This window comes from Lineus longissimus, chromosome 12, assembly GCF_910592395.1.
Source record: "Lineus longissimus chromosome 12, tnLinLong1.2, whole genome shotgun sequence".
NCBI classification, from domain to species: domain Eukaryota; kingdom Metazoa; phylum Nemertea; class Pilidiophora; order Heteronemertea; family Lineidae; genus Lineus; species Lineus longissimus.
Genome location: NC_088319.1, coordinates 3,261,914 through 3,280,302, shown reverse-complemented (window position 1 = coordinate 3,280,302; position 18,389 = coordinate 3,261,914). Strand labels below are relative to the sequence as shown.

At 41.8% G+C, this 18,389-nt stretch overlaps 1 protein-coding gene across 2 annotated transcripts; it reads right to left on the bottom strand.

Annotated features, from left to right (window-relative positions):
* Nucleotides 1–1,205: 1,205 nt before the first annotated feature.
* On the bottom strand, nucleotides 1,206–18,297 carry LOC135496460 (cyclin-L1-like). 2 transcript variants are annotated; one of them, XR_010448686.1, is made up of 9 exons: nucleotides 18,086–18,297; nucleotides 16,956–17,030; nucleotides 16,037–16,146; nucleotides 14,789–14,909; nucleotides 13,114–13,178; nucleotides 8,750–8,954; nucleotides 6,736–6,929; nucleotides 5,516–6,017; nucleotides 4,907–4,930 (listed from the first exon to the last, which is right to left on the bottom strand). XR_010448686.1 is itself a non-coding variant. In XM_064785781.1 (8 exons), exons 1-8 carry the CDS (start codon nucleotides 18,290–18,292, stop codon nucleotides 5,639–5,641), a joined length of 1,356 nt encoding a protein of 451 aa, XP_064641851.1. In that variant the 5' UTR covers nucleotides 18,293–18,297; the 3' UTR covers nucleotides 1,206–5,638. The 2 variants fall into 2 exon arrangements, 1 of the variants encoding a protein (XP_064641851.1); XM_064785781.1 differs by having other exon boundaries at nucleotides 1,206–6,017.
* Between the last annotated feature and the right edge of the window lie 92 nt (nucleotides 18,298–18,389).

Sequence of the window (18,389 nt, the reverse complement as noted above, 5' to 3'; positions counted from 1 at the left end):
TGTTACATGTACTTGAGAAAATTTCTGGTTCATCTCTCAAAAATAAAGTATAATCGCCATTCATATAAGATATATTTGCTGGCAGAAGTTCACAAGAAAGCCCCCTTAGCTCAGACGGTTAGAGCGTTCGTATTCTAAGCCCGAGGTCCCGTGTTGGAATCCCTGGAGAAGATTTTGATTTTTTCTCTTCCATAATTCTCTGGGACTGTCCGCATCGTCCTGTGGCTTGCTGGTTTGTGAAATCAAGCGCATCGAAGCATTGGAGGTTTATCATGTTTCAGGCCGTATTCAGAAGGACCTTTCGATCGTTTGAATTTCTAACTATCGCCGCATAGGACGCTCTGGTTTTGTGCATGCAGTTCACATTTTTTACGTAACATTTAGGGATAACGTGAGGCATTGCCCATTGGCAGCATACAATTGGATGAAGACTACAGGGTGGACCAGAACTTTTCAGATGAAGACATGTTTTTAAAGAGATCAAGTCATGGCACAAAATCTTCATTTAGACTAGCTGAACCCAGCAACTAAATTTGCGATTACCTCTATACCAGTTCATTGACTGGAGTCAGTCGTGCTCACATAATCAACTACCCGAGGGAACTCGAAACTGTGAAGATTTATCAATGGAAGCTTATTCCTGCCTGAGGTTTTAACCAGGCCATTCAAAACTCCGCATTTCTATAAAGCCCGCAGCACACAAGCCGCCAACTTTAGCGACAAGAAGCGTTCGGCCGACGCCTCTCGACGCCAAAGTTGGCGGCAAGTGGATCCTGATAAGAGCACACCTGCCCAGAATTGGCGTCCAGTAGCGTCTTTTCCGCCACTTTAACCCATCCTGGGCATTGCAGCGCGAAATCATGTGACATCAAGACGCAAGCTGATTGGCCATAGCCTCGCCGCCGCCGCCAAGTCAGGCGGCCATCCGTAGCACACCTGGCTTCTTCTTGCGTTCAAACGCGGCGACACGCGTCAAAAATCAAACATGTTAGATATTTGGCGTTTAGTTGCGGCAAGTGGCGTTCGCCGACGCCGTTCGTAGCAGACTAGGGATTTTTCAGGCGTTCAGGACTCTTGCAGCAAAAAACGCCTGTGAATGCCGAAGTTGGCGGCTAGTGTGCTGCGGGCTTAAGCGTTTCGTGATAGTTTTCCTTTAAGTGACGGCAGCTACAGCTACGATGAAATAAATGAACCCATAAGATGTATTGAATTCTTCATAATTAATGTTGTATTTTTTTCTTTATGCGATAATAAAACATTTGTTTTGAGTTTTGTTTTTCGAAAAAATGACATGTACAAATTTCTCAAAGGAGAACGTCTTATTTTATACAACACAAAATCACATGAACATGATCAAGTGGACAAGTTATGAATAACTGAGTAATCACAGGAGTACAGTCCAAATCACAATTGTCATCCCTAAAATCGTGTCATCGATGCGCTACCCAGCATAGGTCGTACCTAATTTACACGAAACATAGAGAAATAGTGAAACCTCCCTTAGCGGACACCTCTCTATTAAGGACAACCTCTCTACTAAGGACACTTGTTTTGGTCCCAAATTGGTTGTTTCCATTCAAATTGACCTCTCTATTAAGGACAGCACTTGTCAGTCTCATCGGTGTCCTCTCTACTAAGGACACTTGTTTTGGTCCCAAATCAGTTGTTTCCATTCAAATTGACCTCTCTATTAAAAACAGCACTTGTCCATCCCATGGGTGTCCTTAATAGAGAGGTTCTACTGTACATGTAATTGCGTCATTGATGCGCAACTCGGCACGTAACTCGCGCGTCACAGACACGAAGCAGGATGGATGTTATTTATGATTGGGACTGTACTTGGTACAAATTATTTCCGTCTTTGTTTCAGATGAAGAGATGCGTCCACCAGCGCAATTGACAAGACGACAAGCAGTAGTGAATCATCTCTATATCCCCATACAGTTCAACAAGAAATACACGACAGATACGTCAGACAGTTCAAGCAACAACCCTGGTTCCGATGATGATTGACAGAATCTCAACTTCATAAATACTATTAACGGGGAAATTTTTGTCACTCCGTATCAGTTAGAAAAGCAGCTTATTTTCCTTTAGCGGTGGAGAAAGATTTTGTTTCTTGCCAAAACCTCATGGTTTAAGGAATTGACACCCAACTGGAGGTTGTCAGGTATTGGTCGTCTCACCAAAACTGCGAGGGTGGAGCTAAAATGTTGACCAGAACCGAGTAGAAGCCGAGGTTTTGGCCAACATTTTAGCTCCACCCGAGCGGTTTTGGTGAGACAATCAATACCGACAGTGAGGAATCAATTTCTATTCTAAAACATCTCAAATTAAACACCGAATGATGTGGTTTTGATATAAAAGCTCTTTGACGGCTTCCATATTTTGCACCAACCCCAGCGGTAAACCATTACCGCTGAATTCGAAACGAGGCGCCGTGGGAATTTACACGGTAAATTGTGGTTCATTATTAATCTAGATGTTTTAGAATGATCCATAAATATTTCAAAGTCGTCTTCCTTCAAAAATCACAAAATGAAATGGTTGCATGCATTCCTTGGTCCAAATTTGACACGAGAGGCGCTGATTTGGACCACCAAGGGTTTTCTCAAGACAAGACTTAATAACTCACACAACGTAGTGAGTTACGTATACACTGTATGTAAAGTGTAAACAAAATTCATATATCCATCATGTCGATTCATATATCCATCATGTCGATCGAATCTGAAAAAATTTGTGCAGACCCCATGACAATTCTGGTTCCGGTACAGTTTTGCCGCATTCCATATCGGCCGTGCGTTGGCCGATCCTGTATTCACGACGCACCGCACCCACAGTTACGACGTCGGACGTGATTCCCATTGTTTCCTTCCTCGTGACGCAATTCTTTCATGACGTCATGAGCCAGTGACCATTCACGCAAGTAGATTTATTCACACCGGCGCCACTGAAGTGCAGGTGTGGGACATCATGTATTTAAAAATCGTCTGCTAGGACATACAGTTGTGCGAGTTCACTAGAGCTTGCTCTTTACATATTACATGTAATACTTGGTGAAACAAACCAACAAGTTTGGTAGATAAACCCCAAGCTACACACCTTTTCTAAGGATTTTATCCCAACAATTTCCCAAAGGCCAAATTGGGAAGGCTCAAGTCACAGCACTGTAAATACTTATATTAGTTGTAGTTCCACCTATCATAAAACCCCGTGTTTTTTCAAGACCCGTGTCTTCGCCGTGTGTCAAAAAACCCAGGGCGCACTTACACCTATCAGTGGTGTTAGATAATGGTTAATAGCCCCGGCGACAGGTACGCTGTAGGTAGGGAGCTCTCCTGTGTTTCTTTCCCGTTGGAAGGGAATTTCGCATGCGCAATACCGAAGCAACTACACCACGCCATCTGTCGCCGGATCTTAGAACTTGCAATTGGCGTGTCTATTCAGATTCCACCTATCGAAAAACCCGTGTTGAACACGGGTCTAAATTAGCCCCCGATTAGCCCCATCGAGTTCGATGCGGCTAATAGACACGGGGATTTGACACACGGGTCTATTTAGACACGGCAATTCATAGGTGTAAGCGCAAAAGACACGGGGATTTGATAGGTGGAAGTACGACTATTGACAGTACAACTCGAAACTGTTCGAGGTACAAAGGAATAATAGCAAATAAATGATACAAATATTTATATCAGATACAAGACAGTATTGTTTTCCTGCATTTTATTTGTCACACAACTGGCCTCCAACTGTTAACCGCCAAATTTTCAAGATCGTAATATTTCAACAGATTTTGTAAATGATTACGATTTACAAAATAATAGCAATTGCAAGAAAAATTTGATTGGAAACTCCAAAAAGAATCTGGAAATTACAAAAGTAAAGAACAAAGATTTGGAGGTTTACAGAATCAGTATCATGGACATGTTAACTGACATGACACGCAGTGAAATGCTTCTGAAAAAACAATTACCCAATTATTACAATTAAGGCACCGAAATGTGAAATCATGTTGTGGGACCCAACACAAATGATCTAATTCTCAGTACATGCAAGGTAGATGGGGTAATTGTAGCCCCGGTTTATTTGTAGCCCTTGTATTGTTTGATGCAGGGGGATACCAATCAATATCATACATAGGCAGGGGCTAAAATTAAACTGGGGCTACAATTACCCTATTCTACCTCTTAACAACATGTATCTGATTACCGATACATGAGAAAACATACAACCACCTGTATGGTCAAATCGAATGACCAATGCTAATCTGATCTACGTTTCAAAGAGTTGCCAAAATCTCGGTCTGGAGAACCTACCCTCAAGAATCAAAATATACGGCTGGTTCCCCAAGAACCAAATATAGTTGGTTCCCAGCTGAAATGTCTTTTTCATGTTTTGAACATAATTTTTCGCGAGCTTTTTGTCAGTTGAAAGGTGATTTCAAAGCCCTTTCTAGCCTTGTTTACAACAAGTTACACCTTAATGATTGCGGCAGATCGTAATATTGCAACAGATAGGGGCCATCGATAAAATTTGTACGCATCAAACAGAGGATTTTGAGAACCCCCCTCCACCTGTACGCACATTTTGGACAAAATGTACAGGTCTACGCATATTCCCACAAATTCCTAGACCCCCCTCCCCCTTCAGTGCGTACATACTAAATATATGGCCTCATATCTGGGGACGTGCAGTGAGGCTGTCTAGAAAGAATGTACGAAGTCAGAATTCTTGAGCCCCTTTCCCTTAGTATGACAACTAGCAGTCTTGAGCAGACTAAACTGATAAGGGGTTAACATTTTTAGCAAAATTCTTCAGAGTAAAGTTCATCCCCAATATTGCATACATTTGTACACATTTCTCTTGAACAGCTCCGCACAGAATCCAACTCACCAACCGCAAATGAATTGGACACTTTTACACGCTGTCAGGCGAGACTTTTTTTATTTGTTGGTGCTCGGATCCGCCGACCTCCCGATGTCCGAATTAAGAAAAAAAATAAAATTTTTATATCTAGCCAGTCTCGGATCCGCCGATTCGAACATTACCGATTTTACAAAAAAAAAAAAAATTAATTTTATTTTGAGCTCCGACGCCCGACAACTTAAAAGATCAAAAATATTTTTTTCAAAATCAAAATTCAACATGATTGAATTAAAATTAGCTTCGTCGGATTGATCATTCGAATCGAAAGTGCGAATGCCAGACCAGCTCTGCCAGACCTAGACTGGTTCTTGTCCTTCCCTAATGCATCCACAGTAGATATTATGACGAGAACCAGTCTATTGTTATGAGTCTGGCTGCTGACTGTTCAATGTGTGAAAATGCACTACTTTTTTTAGGAAAAAATTTTATTTTTATCCTTCCCTCCGACTTTGAGAAATCCTATCAATTTTTCGAGACCATGAAATCTTTGGAAAAAAACATTTTTTTTTGTTTTTGTTTTTCGTCCTCCTCAAAAATATATTCCTCCAAAAATCCGAGCACCAACTAATAAAAAAAGTCTCGCCTGAAGATACTACAGTCTATACTACATTAGCAGTCTGTACATTTGAAGTAACCTGCTCGGGGCAGTTACTTTTTACCTGCATTGGATGAACGAAATACAAAATTATCCTATAAAATGAGGCCATTATCTACGATATCTATCTCGAGAGTGACTACGTGGATGTCCATTTCGACTATGCTTCTTTGACTTGTGATTACGTTCGAACGACCGCGATCGCGACCTTGACCTATATTTCGATTTCAATTTGTAATATTTCTTGCGGCTCTTATGATCTGGCGAGCGCGAATATGACCTTGATCGACTCCGAGAAAAAGATCGACTCCGTCTACGTTTGTGTTTATCTTTTGCGTAGCGTTCCCGAGAATGCGACTCTTTCTTATATTTTCCTGAATACTTCCGTCCCGGACTTCGATGCTTTCGCTTGGGCGTTGGGCTGCGACTTCCACTGTAGCGACGATCGCGAGGACTATCACTGCGACTGCGGCTGCGACTCGAGAAGCCCCTGCAAAGATTCAACGTAAAATAATGAAAATCTTACAACACTAGATGCGATCTTTCATTCATGAATTTTCGTAGTAAATTCCATAGTAGTGACGTCACTCAATAATTGACAGCTAGGCGCCTTTTTTCATTCATGCCTCGTTCTGATCACCCGATACGCGGGAAATGAAAACGAGGTCATATGAACTGGCTTGGCGGTTCCAGTTCCCTTTAAGCTTATCACCATGAGAATCTTATAATTCAGTATAAGCCAAAAAGAAGTAGAAGGCTAGGAGTTGATATTCAAGAGCATGTGGTAGTTTATGCCAAGGCTTGGCCGTCCCGATACCCATATTTATGGCCCACGAAGTATGGAGAGATTTATCCTGCCAACCCTAATCATCACACCATGAATATTTCAGAGACTTCCACACCAATACTAACTGCTGTCAAGTGTGTGCATAGACAATCAATAAAACGCACATTAAGGAACTCATTGTATTGTACGTGCTGGTCACCGATCCGAAGGTTGACCGCACTCAACGTTGCTTAACTTCCACTCTGGGGCCAACGCGCCAACCACTGGGCCATAAAGGAATTCCCTCATGGCCGGCGGGTTAAGCCGTGCCATATACCTGGGGGTACTATACACTCATGGGTCACAAAACACACTCTGTCTGGCACTCAAAAATATAAACTGACAACTGTGCGATCGTCAGGTCAGTAATACGCTCATTTACCTTTGGTGATCCTCCTCAAGTTTGATCTTCTTGAGTGTCTGGTTCATCATGGGCGAGGACGGTTTCGGCGTGACCGGTCGGGATCCTGAGTTGGGCGTCCCTTGGTCCGAAGATAAACCCTTGGCCTTCATTTTCGCTTCTATTTGGATTTTCCGGGCTTCGTTGACGACATATTCTAACTTGTCGAAATTCGGCTGAAAAAAGACAACAGATGAATTGAATCTTAGGTTAAATGGTAGATTTCAATAAAATATGAAATGGCCAGGGCCATTGTGCTCACCTCATGTGGAGGAAAGATGGATAAAGAGCATGGTATTGTGTCATGTAGTGTTAGGTTTGATGTAGGTCCAAGCAATTACAATTTCCCCAAAATGGCCAATTTACAGTACATTCGACCTCTGTGACCTTGAAAAGTAGGTCAAATCAAAGAAGACCCGGGTGACACATTGAATGGTTGTTAGAATTAGATGTACCTATGATATAAAATTGGTGCCAATCGGGCAAGTAATACTAGGAATATTGGCATTTTGAAGAATTTAGGATTTGGCCCCCTCCCTGGAGGCCAAACGGCAAATCAGATCGCACCAAACTTCGGTACCTGAGACCACCTGACCAAGGGGTACATGTGTACTTAATTTGTGATCAATAGTCATTGCAGTTAAGAAACGTGCCATAGTTACGGCCTGACGGCCAATTTACGCCATTTGACCTCTGTGACCTTGACAAGAAGGTCAAATTAAAAACCTGTGTGACATATACTGTATGGTGGTTAGATGTACCCTTGATATCAAATTGGTGGCAATCGGGCAAGAAGTTAAGGAATAATCACATTTTTAAGGTTTTTGGATTTTGCCCCCTGGTGGTCAAGTGGTGAATCATATTGGACCAAACTTCGGTCCCTGAGATTACCTGACTAAGGGGTAAATGTGTACCAAATTTGGGATCAATAGTCATTGCAGTTTAGAAACGTGCCATCGTTACATCCTAACGGCCAATTTACACCATTTGACCTCTGTGACCTTGAAAAGGAGGGCAAATCAAAAACCCGGAGGATATATGATGCACCTTTGCTAGAAGTACCTACCATATTTTTTTCAAAATTTCCCGACTACTATTAAGGGAGATATTGCATATTTTCACTTTTAACGTTTGGCCCCCTGGTGGCCAAACCATGAAACGAATCGGACCGAAATTTGGTCTCCAAGGTGTCATTACATAAGGGTACATGTGTACCAAGTTTCAACTCAATAGCTCTAACAGTTACGAAACGTGCCCTGCTAACGGACGACGACGACGACGACGACGACGACGACGACGACGGACGACGGACGCCACGGTATGGGATAAGCTCACCTCTGCTAAGAGGTGAGCTAAAAAGGAAAACAGTTTCAAGCATTTGACAACTTGCTGACATTTTTATTCAACACAAAGTATGGTAAGAATTGTCCCGACTTCAGCTGTGATATTTTTGAGGAGTCAAAAGCCAGATTCATAGCTCCAGCTTGCTTGGCAATTGATAGGAGACACAGCCAAGGACTGAAGGTCATGGAAGTCCCGATCCCGATGCAGAGCCAGGAATGGTCCTCGTAACCTGCACAGACGCGCTACTTTCAAAATATATGGGTCTTTTCAATTCAAACTGGTGCACAAATTTCAGAACAGTGGCAGTTAGGGTACACAGGGCATTTGCGTTAACTGCCAGCAAATCTTCCAGTAGGTGCTCATCCTGGTATCTGTAGCACGAGGCTACTAGGTCTAGGAGCATCTCTCCCCCTGGAATGGATGCTGGCCATTTTCAGGTTATCAGCTATTGAAGGCAAGTGTGGCTGGTTGAAGAAGCAAAGTAGAATTTGGCACCTTGATCAAGGGCACAGATGTGATACAGCGTCAAGCCGTCAAAACCGACGACCACTTCTTCAACAGTCCAGTGCTCCCAGTCTAATAACCGCCATGACTATGCACAGATTTCCGATGCAGACCCACACTTGTAGATTTTTTCCAGGAATCAGCTTACCTTTGGCCTAGCAAAGAGCCTGAGAATAGAGAAGCATATCTCATTAATCTCTTCCACATCGACCCTGAAGATGGCATACCACCCTGGATTGTTCGGTAGAGGGATCTGCAGCATGCGGGCAGCCAGATGGATACAGGCGCAAGCTATCGTCTCGGGCTGAAACTTCACGAAGACATCTGTTCGGAAGCTATCGTTCATGTAGTTCCTGGAAGATAAGATAGGGTACATTCATCATGACGGTTGGGGGTCACCAACATGAAACCTCAACTTCACGTGTTCAGCTCTCCTCTTTAACCACGCACAGTAGAAATGTCTACAAAATGTAAAACATGTACCTTACAACTACATGTACCCCCCCCCTTTGAGAAGTGAAATTCTCAACTGGAAATGACACCATTATTTGATTAGGATGAGTTTAAATTTGTCATCACAACCGTATTCAAAATTGTCAGGGGAAAAGCCAAGTGCAGGGCTGGAGAGCTGATCACCTGAGCGATTTTCATAAACCTCATGCATGTTGTTCAAGTTTGTTAAATTTTCCCCTTGCCATTTTCGTTTACACTATTCACTCTAGGCTACCTACATCTGTACATCAGGGTTTGATTTCAGCACCGGTGTGGTCTATTGCTGAAGAACACCTAATTTCACCTAATACCACTGCCAATTATGGGATACTTCACCTTTTCCACAAAAAAATGTGTTGGAGGACAGCTGGTTTGCGAGAGAATGACCAGATACTGGTCAAAACTAGGCCAGTTGCCAGATGGGTACCTCGACCCTTAAATCCACCAGATGTATAATATTAGAAGCTGTTCTCTTTCATATGTCAAGGATCATGAAGGAATGAAGCCATTGCTTGTCAACGCACATCAGGGACCGATCCAGATTCTTACTTTGAGCGCTCAAGCCCCCCCTCCCTCCCTCTTAGGGATACTGTGCACCGAAATGTGAAGAACTGTGTAAAGTTATCAGCTGTCAAGAGGAATTTGTAAGCAAGGACAAAATGGGAGACTTAAGTAGCCCATGGTGTATTGGGGGCAAGTGTTGTCCAAATGCCTCTCTCTGGGTCGGTCCAAGATGAGGACCTTAGCAACACATAAACATCTTACAGTAATACATGTATGGAAGGGCCTCTGCAATGCATAAGGGCATATGTGACCCGCTCTACCAAAACTAGGCGCTTGTCGCATCTGAACTTGACAGGTTGATACGGACTTGTTGTTCATTTCCCTATTGTAGACCTTTTGTGAAATATGACTAAATCAGTTTGTAATAGATTTCACAAAAGATCTACAATAGGGAAATGAACAACAAGTCCGTATCAACCTGTCAAGTTCAGATGCGACAAGCGCCTAGTTTTGGCAGAGCGGGTCACATATGTGAGAAATGTCATCAATGAGAACTGTTCCTATACTTGAATAGATACTCTCCTAACTAGTAATCTACTCATAGTACCAAGTATAGATTAATCTATGCTCGATAGTAACAGATATTCCTGAATCTAGAAACCGGTGAAGACCAAGCTACAGTAAGAATATGCACTACAGTACTTTTTTGACTCTCTTCTAGGTCACAGCGCAGCTTGGAATAATTGAGCCAGGGTGAAGTGACATCCACACAACTCTTGTCATAATGCACAATTTCTAACAAGACACACTTCCCTATGAAGAGCCCGGGCATGCCTGGCGATATGAGGAAGTTGAGAGAGGGATTCTGCAGCCCTAAAATATGCCTAGATAGGCCTGTCTTGCATCAGTCCTCCTAGGGAATCACAACATCGATTGACAATACTTGTTCAGTTGGCTTCAGTAATCAGTAATTGACGTAGTACTTACCAATACCGACAATTCACAATAGGAGGTCCACTGTGCAAACATTCAAAACCTGAGCCAACAGAACATAAAATAATGCGAATATTTATCCACGTTAGAATATTGTGACGAAAGCTCCCGAGAAACGCCTGCAGCCTTGGAGTGGCAGGTTGCAAGTAAACACATGAATAGCTTTCCTCTCTGAGATGTCAGATCCTGTGGCGTGAAGACACTGGCGTACATGAATTTCGATGCGAGTCATAGTCCTCATCGACCATTATGGCAATTGATACGAGGAATCTCGGCCAATCCTCCAAAGTGTGTATGTCTCCATCTACCTGTAATAGTCTTTTAAATACGATCAGTCTTGATATCATGTGCCTTAAACATGAATCTAACCCTCACAGATTTACAATTCTTTAAGAATATAAACTCTCCATTGTTGGTGTCAGCCGAGCAGTGTAGGCAAAATCAGTTTCATCAGTTTTTATCAGCTGAGCTACACTCAGATGTTAGCCCAGGCTTGCCCAGCATCTAGAACATGGATCTTCTTGCAAATCTATAAGGAATGCATTCCTCTACATGTAACTTTGTAACAGTTTCATATTTGAAAAGCACAAGCATTGCTTTCTTACAGCGTTCTGTCGAAAGTGGTTTTCTGCATTCTCATCTTACAATTCTGACATGGCATGCTGCACGCCAATCATTTTTTTGTAACAAAACTAATGCAAACAAACAAAAAGATGATGTTTTATTCAAAAGTAGCATCCAGAGTTGCCATGGATACCATCATCCTATAGCTCCTGGCTTGTGTCTTCACCAACTCCTCCCTGTAGCTCGAAGAACGCTCCACAGACCACGGTCAGAGACGCTACTGTTTCCGGCGCTCGAGTTTGGGGTGATGCCTTTTTGGGCCCAGGCTTTGTTTGGGTGTAGTAACGCTCAATCTACCCACCTAAACTGGGTAGCAAAAAAGATAAAATTCACAAGTTAATGCGGGTCCTAGAGTGCATAAACAGCATTGTCACATTGTACAACAGTACAAAACAAACCTCAGTGCACCCAACTGAAAGCGTTGGCATGGCAACGTAATGTCAAAACGAGTTTACGTTGACAATAGAGATACAAACAATGTCTCAGTCTTCATTCATAATCTCATAACATAGGAACGAGAACAGCTTCATTTCTGGTTACACTTCAAAATCAACCTACTCACCAAACTAGACTGATGTCCTTTTTAAAAAAGGACAGTACAGTACTCCCCGACTGCAACTAAATTGGCATTTTGTTCAATTTTTCACCGTGATTTACAGATTATAATGCACATTTAATCTTTCATTATACTGTGCATGGAGAAGAAAATGTAGATTGTATTTCTTCGACTTGAAATGAAGCCAGATGTCTAGAAACTACTAGTATTTCACACCAGTGAATAACTCTGGTTCACTTAAACTTCGCCATAAGGTATCGCATAAGAATCCTCTAGATTTTCTTTTCCAATTAGTCAGGGTTCTTGGCACTCCAGTCAATGAAATGATCCACAATTTGATCGAGGAATAACTTGCTGCCACATTGCCTTCGCCAACCTGCCAACAACAATAGCTTTTCAACTGGATATTGTAGTATTTTCAGCCAACATTTTTAAAAATTTGAAGTATCCTATTCCTAACTATTCCTACCAACATCCAAAGTTTACAATTTTATAATTGTTGTCATAAATGTTTGTCAAAAAGAGTATAACGGTGATATTCCACCAGAGGTCTACTCGCTGGCAGCTCAGCCTAAGGCATGTTAGGGGTTAAATACCAACCAGTATTTTAGGATAAGTGTTTGAAACAATTCTCAACCAGAGTATGTGCAAAAAAAACATTCCACATCGGTACAAATCAATTTTTTAAACCGCTTGGCTACTGCAGGTGCAATGCACTATGCCATTACGCCAGGTACAATGGACCGAAATGACCTCGACACAATGCGGCCATGCCGTGAACCATGCCGGAGCCAACTGAATCTAGGAATGTTTTCTGGCAAAGTGGTTTAGAGAAGACTGGATGCCAACCAAGAACCCTGTCTAACGAGTGACTCTGTTCAACTGCCGTCATGGTGACATAAGCTCACTGTATAGAACACATCCCATCCCAAACTCGGCACTTAAAGGTGTATTTTGTATCCTGCATTCGGGAGGGGCTTTCTACTGATAACAATAGATTTGACATCAATAGAAATTCCGACCCGGATGCACAGCACAAAATAGGCTTTATAGTTCTGAAAAATTGGGTTGTAATGAAAGGAACCCAGGGTTTACTCAAAATTTTGGCATCACTCGTTCAATGAAGAAATGATAAGTCAGCCACGAGGACAGACATCCTCAGGTGTTTTCCGAATACAGCCACATGCTCCAGCCTGAGGATTCATTGGTATCTAGACCAGATCCAATACGTGTTTACATAACTGATAGCACCATTTCAGTTGGCCAGAGTCCCTCTGCATCAGCAGGATGAAGTATAAAGTAACTGTAAACGTTAGATCAGCTCCCAAGGCTGAGATACTCACCATGCGGTCTGGACGAGCCTCTCATTCTGCTCACTCTCCAAGACTTGGAGAAACATCACAATGATCTGGGAAGAAAGGAAATAATGTTATCATGGGTTCGAAGATTATACACAAGTGAAAAGAACCGATTGGAGAATTTAAGTTCAGACTTAGAGAAGATCGAGGGTGGTACTTATAATGAAATGGGTTCCATTCCCATAAGTACCATGTTTGTAGGTTTTGATTTAACATGAAGCAGTGGCTCTGTTGCCCAAAACCACCTGATCTCGGGACGGGCAACTTCTTCAAGTGCTTCACTGGAAACGAACTAGATTTGGACCCACAAATCACATGAAATGTACACTTTATTTGACACGATTTAAAAAGTACATTGCAAGTTTCCCGGAAGTACCAATCGGTTGATGCTGGAGGCAAGGACCCCAAAATCACAAGAAATGAACACAACAGGCAACTGACTTTATCTGTTCAATGTTCTCCATCTAATAAAGTTTCTTGCAAATTTCCTCGAGGTACTGATGTGTCGAGTTGAAGACATACGCAAGGACCCACAAACCACATGCAATGAACACTATAACTGACGTTATTTGTACATGATCTACCGTATGTACATGTAACAAACTGTTGCACTGATCTGTTGAACTATTGCAGTGTACCAAGGCTCGATTTATTTCAATCGGTTCAGGCTAACAGCACAACATTCTCAATCCAAGTAAACTAGGCAAAATGATGAGTACAAATACACTGTAAGCAGCTTTCAACTATATACAGTAGAACCTCTCTATTAAGGACACCCACGGGCCTGAAACGTACTGTCCTTGATAGAGAGGTGTCCTGATAAGAGAGGTCAAATTGAATGGTAACAACCAATTTGGGACCAAAACTAGTGTCCTTAATAGAGAGGGTGTCCTTAGAGAGGTGTCCGCTAAGGGAGGTTCTACTGTAGTTCCAAATCATCAACTCAAAAGCCGATCCTCTCTTTCAAGTTTCATGTCTCAAGTGATTGGTTGCCAACAACATGAATTGTTCCACAGTCAGTAAAGTCGGGATTTCCAAGTAATGATGCCAAACGCAATACATTTTCTTTTGGCTACACAATAGATTTGTGAACTTTAATGTTTTGCCGACGACAGTTTGAGGTCTTTTTGGCAATGGGACATCTGTGCTGAAAAAAGACTTGTGACGTTTGTGATCGCACAACCAGGATATTTTTCAGGACAGTAAACTTTGCAGGGCAGTGGGAATTTCTTTTCCGGCACCAACAGCTCATCGATCACTCACGCTGAAAGAAGGTGGTTTGACATTGTAATTAATCAATAGTAACTTTTCCTGGAATAAAACTAATCAATAGTAACAAATACAAAATAAACAAACTTAAAATAATACCTGAAAAGCAATCAAGAATGTGAATTAGTCAGTTTTGTGTTGGATACCATCCAGATACTTTGCATCAGAGTTTTTTGAGTATCCAAAACTATAGAGAGCATGATTGTTTTTTTCACTGTTCCTTCATTCATAAATGACAATCCAAAAAAATATCTACATGACATCACAATGATGATCAATCAATCATAAATGCAGCAAAATCTTTGCCTTTTTATAGATAGGGAAAGTACACCCTTGGCAAAGTAACTGTATGGCTGTGGGGCGAGATACTAAAACGGAAACGTTTTCTCACCTTGTGTGGATGTTTGACGTGTACGCAAAACCCCAACTCCTTCAAGATACGACGCTCAGCCTTGATTACTTTGTTCTTCAAGCTGATGTAATTTTGGTCGAGGATTAATGGCTGGATGGTTCTGCAAAAAGAGAAGGAAAATATTTTTACAGAGTACTTAACAATAACACTACAGAACTTAAGAAAATGCAACGTTCCTTCAACGTCTAATTATACAGTGGAACCTCCCTTAGCAGACACCCCTCTATTAAGGACAACCTCTCTACTAAGGACACTAGTTTTGGTCCCAGTGGTGGTTTTCATTCAAATTGACCTCTCTAATCAGGACACCTCTCTATAAAGGACAGCACTTGTCAGTTCCGAGGGTGTCCTTAATAGAGAGGTACTACTGTACATCAAGTTGCCCACTGCATTCAACGCTGTATTGATTGAATGCATCCTGAGGCTGAGCTCAAATGGGGGGTGGCGTCACTTAATCTTCTCGCCGCGAAATGAGACTGTGTATCATGAGTCTGTGATCAAACAAGGTATCAGTTAGGAAAGTGTCACCATGTCTATGCTTACTAAAGTGAAACCAGTGCCGAATCAAGACAAATTAAGCCACTTTCAGGGCTGCTTACTTTGGCTGAAAGTCTGCAGTATTTTCCCCCCAAGCTGTGAGTATTTTTCTCAAGTTGTGGGTATTTCTTCCAAACAGTATTGAAGTAATGTGTATTTTTGTCTTCTTTCTCTTCTTTTCAATTTTTGTGAGTACTATTGTTTACAGCCTTTGAAATATGGGTGGTTTTCAAATTCATCGTCAAATTCATCGTCCAACCACTCCACCTCCGATTCCGACCTGTCATACATGTCCGACGCCATTTTTTTTCTTGGCGGCAACACCTCAACACCTCCGATAAACTACGCAGTAAAATTCCATGTCGGCCGCTGAATGAAAACTTGAAGATTTATACCATCAGATTACGCCAAATTTGGCGGTTTAATACTAGAACGGAGAATCTTTGATATCAAATGACTTTTATTCCCGTATTTTTTCAATTTTTTCCGTATTTACTGCACCGTGTTATGCGTATTTTTGCATTTTCTGTGCATATTTTTCACACAAAAATCTGCCGTATATTTGGTATGGTGCGCGTATCCGCGTACTCACAGGTCATAAAACGTACTGAATACGCATAACCCGTATGGGTACGAAGCCCTGCACTTCCTGAACAGACGACTTATCTACCTCCTACAAGGATTACTTACCTTCTGTTTTTCACCTGTTTGACATGGTGGAACACGTTGATGACATCTCTCATTCTCCGGGGCGCCTCCTCTATCTTGGACGCAAGATTGATACAACCCATTGCAACCACCTGAAAGAAAACAGTGCAAAAGGATGTTGACTCACGAGTAAGGATTACGAGGCAACTCGGCCTATTACCAACTCGGCCTGGGTTATAAATCATCGGTTTATTGGCATAAGTTTTCCTTATATTGTTTTTTTTTGTAGGCCTACTATTTATTCATTCCTGTTGGAAATTTGAAGAGAATTCATCAAGATTTGAAGGATAAATCCATGAAATCACAGTCATGAATGTGCATTTGGAGTGCTACCGCGACTTTTCCACACTCGCTGCCGTTATTTCATGGATTTCTCCTTCAAATCCCAATAAATTTTCTTCAAATTTCCAACAGGAATGAAAACATAGTAGGCCTATATATACCAACAAAAAACAAAAAAATATAAGAAAAACTTATGCCAATAAACCAATGATTTATAACCCAGGCCGAGTTGGTAATAGGCCGAGTTGGTCATACACCCGAGTAAGAGTTGCTGAACTTAGAACTTGCCACAAATGTACGACCGTGATGGATTGAAACAAGGCCTATTATCCTCATTCTGTGCTTTTTTTCATTCTGCAATCTGATGACAATGGAAGCCTTGGGAATTTCTGTGGGCGGATATTTGAATTAGAAAACATGATGTACAATACAATACAATACAATTTAATATTTATAACGCGCCTTTCCAGGTCGCCCTGCTCAAAGCGCGGGAAAAAAAACCTCCTACTAAATACCGTAGTGTTTTTTGAAAAGCCAGGATTTTAATTGAATTTAGCAAGTTAACTGCCACTGTTTCACAATTTGAAGAAATAATACCAATACATGTTGATTTTCTCACCTCCATATCATGTTTGACAAACGATTTTGAATAATAAAACCGTTGAAAGAGCACCTGTCCAGTAGCCATAGCAACCTGAAAGACAACAAAAATTGGATTTAAAGCAACCAGGCAATAAGAAAACAACTACGAAGTCATGATCATGAATGATCATGAAGAGTGAACTACCCAGTACTAGACTACCGGTATGCAACGTAATTATATCACTTCGACCTTGGGCAAGTTCAGTTACCAAAACCTGAAACATGGCAAAACATTTAGACTATAGTCTAGAGGCAATTTGTTCCTTCTGCCTTGGTACCCTTGAAATGACTTCCTTTTGCATACTCGTGCTAGGCATGTAGAACAGGTCTAGCGGCAGCGAGATAGTGTTTGGAGTCATTTGAATTGATACTGAGCATGGGCTTCAAGACGCCAGATCCGGTGCAGCGCTATAGATTCATGGTCTTGATTGGGAACAACGTACAAGACGTAGTGTTGGCCGTCGTCACGTCACCATGCATTTTACATTACTGTAACGTGACGAGACGTTTTCGTAAACGTTGGTCCCAATCAAGTCTAGTGCATGGATCTATAGAAACTGAACACATCACGCTAGCTATTGCAGTACTGGATTTCGAAAGCGCGTGAGTCAGAGAGTGTGTCAGTCAGTGAACAACGAAGTAGGCCTATGATGATTGTGAAGTAACGTTGCACGATATTGTATCGCCACTTCTGCGCTATCGCCATTTACGTCATGACGTTATAGGCCAAATTCCCGTAAAAAAAAGTAGCAATGTTACGCAAAATCTTTTCACAACATGGAGGATACAGTATCGCACAATGTTAGGCCTAGGACTATAGGCCTATATTAGATCGGCCAAGGCCTACGACACTTCAGGACTTTTTCAGTTTTTGTTGGAAGTTCATCTCGTCTCGTGGCGATTTACTGCTCATTCGGATTCAGTCTTTTCTCTTTGGTAAATAAACGTCTTGGGGCAACAAATATAAAGGTCTTGCCAGGCAAACAAGAAAATCTACCGAGAATTTTGTCATCGAAGAGGCTAAATCATGTAGCACAGGCCCTAATGACTCATGCATGCAGGCACTGCGCAGTAAAAGTCGAGTCACGAATTTCGAACGAAACAAACCTGCGGGAGTTTTAGAAGGATGCCTGCCGTCTGGATTAGCTCGCATCCTAGGATACGAAGGTCAATTTCGATTTCAGCATCGAGTCCATCGATCATTGAAGGTGTGGGATACAGTTTATCAGGGGGTACAAGAACATTATCTAGGGTTAAAACGACTTTACTGAAGTCTCTTTGAATCGAAGCGGCCTGCTCGCCGCTGTCCGCCATTTTGAATCGTCTCGGAGTCGTTTTCAAGTAATGTATTACTACACATTTGAAGGCCTAAAATTCCACATTTCTCTACTTATTTAGCCTAAAGGCATTT

What these genes read in the sequence shown, in the direction of transcription:
- LOC135496460 (XM_064785781.1), bottom strand. Translation starts at nt 18,292, where the DNA reads ATGGCGGACAGCGGCGAGCAGGCCGCTTCGATTCAAAGAGACTTCAGT. An exon ending in TCCTTCTAAAACTCCCGCAG is followed by an intron (nt 17,031 to 18,085) that starts GTTTGTTTCGTT and finishes GTTGTCTTTCAG; the next exon opens with GTTGCTATGGCTACTGGACA. An exon ending in CTTGAGGAGGATCACCAAAG is followed by an intron (nt 6,018 to 6,735) that starts GTAAATGAGCGT and finishes GAATCTTTGCAG; the next exon opens with GGGCTTCTCGAGTCGCAGCC.